The sequence below is a fragment of the Amaranthus tricolor genome, chromosome 4 (genome assembly GCF_026212465.1).
Source record: "Amaranthus tricolor cultivar Red isolate AtriRed21 chromosome 4, ASM2621246v1, whole genome shotgun sequence".
Lineage (NCBI taxonomy): Eukaryota > Viridiplantae > Streptophyta > Magnoliopsida > Caryophyllales > Amaranthaceae > Amaranthus > Amaranthus tricolor.
The window spans coordinates 8,446,434-8,450,498 of record NC_080050.1 but is presented as its reverse complement, the minus strand read 5'-3'; the positions used below and the strand labels follow the sequence as shown (position 1 = coordinate 8,450,498).

The 4,065-nt window shown below is 41.8% G+C and overlaps 1 protein-coding gene across 1 annotated transcript; it reads right to left on the bottom strand.

The window, feature by feature from the left end:
* Positions 1–729: 729 nt before the first annotated feature.
* Positions 730–2,440, bottom strand: LOC130810690 (uncharacterized). Its single transcript, XM_057676827.1, has 6 exons — positions 2,407–2,440; positions 2,072–2,195; positions 1,652–2,006; positions 1,281–1,451; positions 1,090–1,223; positions 730–1,027 (listed from the first exon to the last, which is right to left on the bottom strand). Exons 1-6 carry the CDS (start codon positions 2,438–2,440, stop codon positions 730–732), a joined length of 1,116 nt encoding a protein of 371 aa, XP_057532810.1.
* Between the last annotated feature and the right edge of the window lie 1,625 nt (positions 2,441–4,065).

The following is a 4,065-nucleotide window of genomic DNA, read 5'->3' as shown; positions in this document are numbered from 1 at the left end:
GGGCTGTGCTTAGGGATGCAGGCGGGGCGGGTCTAATAGAAGACCCGCCCCATCCCCGCCCCATCGGGGAGGGGATGGGTCTCGGTTTGATGGGTCATGGGGCGGGTACGGGTATAAAATCCATACCCACCGCGGGGATGGGTTTTAGGTGATACCCGCCCCATCCTCGCCTCGCCCCGCCCCGCCTCAAAATATGTACAAATTTTGGATGAGATTATTCTGGATTGATTTACTTTGGATGATTTTGAGTTGATGTTGAAATACTTTTGTTTTAGACATGTATATTTATTTGAAACTTTGGTTATGCGTTTGTTTGAGACAAGGATTGAATATAAATATGTGGCACAGAAGGGTATTAAGCGGGGATTTGGTGGTGGGGCGGGGATGATTTTAGATACAAACCCATCGGGGCGGGGACGGGGAAAAAAATTATACACGTCGCGGGGATGGGGATGGGGATGGGGATTGCATTAACAGATGGGGATGGGGATGGGGATGGGGATGGTAATTCCAATACCCGCCCCGCCCCGCCCCGTTTGCATCCCTAGCTGTGCTTGTTGTTGCAGGAGGGGCTGTAGCTGTTGGCACCATTGGTGTGATTGATGATGAGGACACTGAAACGTTCATAGGCCTTCCTCCCTTTGATTTATCCATGCTGGAAGGGGGTTTGGGAGGGTTTTTGCACTTCGTTTTGTTATGTCCTAGTGCGCCACAATTGCCACACCTCCTTTACTTATACTCCCTCACCATAGACCCTTGTTTTTTCCCACCCTTAGCTTCATCAACCTCCAACCTCCTCTTCCTCTTATTAGGCCTACCAGAAATTTTTCTAAAGGGAGGTGGTAATGGCTTAGGGTTTGTGGAGGTAGGCCACATTTTATGCCCTGGCGTTCCATGGAACCTAGGTCCGTATGTCTTGGCATATGTCTTGACATGGTAAGCCTCATAGACAAAATCTATGTAGTCTAATTTTCTATACACAATGCAAGCAATGGCATGCTTGCAAAGTATTCCAATTAGTGTCCACCTACCACAATGACAAGTCTTATTTGTCAAGTTCACAACATAAGAATCCACTCAATCATCAACCTCAAACTCGAAAACATCAACAGGGATAACCTAACACCATGACATGACTTCTCATTGTTTTCAATTAATTTCACCACAGATGGCATAACAACTCCCTGAAACTTACTCGATCCTTCCCTCTTAACTGCACTCCTCTGCATTACATACCTCCTAATCCATTTCATCAATGAAATTATTAGTTTTCCCCTTACCTCCCTAAGCACATTGTTGAATGACTCACAACAATTATTCAAAAGCATACCAGATTTGCTCCTATTTGGGAAGGCATGTCTAGACCAATGCTTTGGGGGAATGGCATTTAGGTAGTCAAATGCATCTACAGAAATCTTCTTAATTGCATTCATTTCTTGATCAAAAGATGACTGTCAATGAAAAGTAATAGTTAATCAAATAGTTAATAAAAGATTAAGGAATTAAAGAACATTGATACCTTATTGAAAGCTTTGGCTGCACTCTAAAAGTGTTGCCTAAATAATTCTCCCGCAAACTTTATTTTGAAATTTTCCCAAATATGTCTACAACAAAATTTGATCTCAACGCCTAGAATTGGTCTGCAACCTGCCATAAAACCCTCTTTGCATGCTTGTAGACACACATACATTCTTTGGAAGAGTGGAGGTGGGTTCTCAATACCTATGCACTTAACTATGGCTGTACTACCTGAGCTGTAGTTCCTAATAGCCTCTGCATAATCCCATACTCTACCATACTCCTCATTTGCATCTCCAAATATTAACTTCTTTTCAATCCTCTTTGCCATATAACAGTTAGAATATTTAACCTCATAACCTAATTTCCTATTGACCTTTTTTTGAAAGGCCCTCACATCCCAACAAGGATTCTCCCTCCAATCCTCTAAGTACTTCTCAGTTAAGTACAATGCAGTAACCTTATTATTGTGATGTTGGTGACCACAACTGTGATCAGGAATATATGTTCTGATCTAAAAAGTCTCTTCCTCCTTCAGCTTAATTGCATGAACCTTAAAGCTGCACTTCTTCTCTTTCCCACAAACACAGTTAACCTTAAAGCTGCACTGTAATGTGCTTTTTCTTTTGTTTGTGAGGAAGAAGATGGAAGAGAGTATGAGGGAGTGGGAGTGACGACTACAAGTGAGCAACAAAAATATGGGTTTCATACTCATTATTATTATTATTATTATTATTATTATTATTATTATTATTATTATTATTATTATTATTATTATTTGTCAAACGATTTTCTATTAACATAAAACAAAAAACTTTACAAATAGGGTATAAACCTAGGTATCCGGGTTCCCCCTATCAATTGCATCAGTGTGAAAGTGGGGCCCACCTTCTACGAAGAGTTTCCCCACCTCACTCTTCATGTGCACAGGAGAAGCCGAGATATCTCAAAAAAGCCACACACGACATTACAAGAATTTGGCTTAAATAGGTACGATAAAAGGAACAAACAAAACAACAAGTTAAGCCAATAAGCAAAAGGGCTCAACTACAGGTTCCTCAACCAGAGTGCAGTGGCCCCATTTGGAGATAGAGAGGCGAATTTGATTTTGGAATCAGCTTTGATAGTGTCTACTACCCTTCCTACTGTCATTATCTTCTTCTGCCAAACCGCATCGTTTCTTACTTTCCATATAGCATATACAAGGTTGCAGAAGATTGCAGCTATCAGTTGCGATTTTCCCTTGGGTAAGCGACGTTTTCGAAGTATGTCTTTCATGTTCCCAATGTTCCAGTTTACGCCCATCCAATTTGTAAGTGCTTTCGTGCATTGAACGCTGAATTTACACTTGAAGAAGAGGTGTTCAATCGTTTCGGTTTGCGTTCCAATACTATCAATATGCTCCACATGGGTAACGACATCATTATTGATCAGACAAGGATCAAAGAGATCTTCCAAAAGTACTACATGGATCTCCTGTGCAATGATACAGATGATAGATGTCTTATCAATATGAAGGTTGTTTAAAAGGGCCCAGTTCTCTCAGCGGCGCACCAAAACCTACTCTCACTATCCTTCTTTGAGGAGGAGATTAAGAAGACACTCTGGAGTATCCCTGAAAACAAAGCTCCCGGTCTTGATGGGTTCAACAATGGATTCTACAATGGCCAGTGGTAGGTCCGGACGTGGTTAGTGCTATTCAGGACTTCTTCGACTCTGGGTCTTTCCCTAAGGCTTGGAATATGACAACCATCACCTTGATCCCGAAGACCTAGTGCCCAAAAGGTCCAGAAGACTATAGGCCCATCTCTTGCTACAATGTCATTTACAAATGCATCTCCAAACTTATCTATAGCAGACTCAAACTTGTATTGGGGTCTATCATCAACACCAATCAAGGAGCATTCGTCGCAGGGCGCAGCATCCTACATAATATCGTTCTCTGCCAGGACGTGGTAAAATATTATGGAAGGAAAAACTGCATGTCCAGCTGCCTCCTCAAAATAGATCTCCGGAAGGCATATGACACCCTAAATTGGGACTTCCTAAAGGATACGATGATCGCTCTTAGCTTCCCAGCCCAATTTGTCAAGAGAATCATGACTTGTGTTACTTCCACCCAATACTCCCTGATCTTAAACGGAAATCCACTTGAATCCTTTAAGGCTAAACGCGGAGTTCGACAAAGCGATCCTATGTCCCCTCTACTTTTTGTCATTGGCATGGAATACTTACCAAGTATCCTCAAAGTAGCAGGTGAAGCGAAGGATTTCAATTTCCACCCTAGATGCTCCAAGTTGAAACTTAATCATCTTATCTTTGCGGATGACTTGATGTTGTTCTTCAAAGGGGATATGCAATCCATCAAGATTCTCACCAAAGGTGTGGAAACCTTCTCCTCAAGCTCTGGACTCAGAGCCAATAACAACAAATCAGGTATATACCTTACTAGAGTTAATGATAGTTTCAGATCGTATGCTGCTAGTACTTTTGACTTTTCCTTCGAGACTCTTCCCGTTAAATACTTAGGCATGCCGCTCACATCCA

Bases quoted from the DNA above. Each gene is read 5' to 3' on its own strand.
- LOC130810690 (XM_057676827.1), bottom strand. From the start codon at position 2,440: ATGAAGAGTGAGGTGGGGAAACTCTTCGTAGAAG. The intron at 2,196-2,406 runs GTGGGCCCCACT...GCTCACTTGTAG, and splicing joins GGGGAAACTCTTCGTAGAAG to TCGTCACTCCCACTCCCTCA. The intron at 1,028-1,089 runs GTTGATGATTGA...TCATTGTGGTAG, and splicing joins TTGATGTTTTCGAGTTTGAG to GTGGACACTAATTGGAATAC.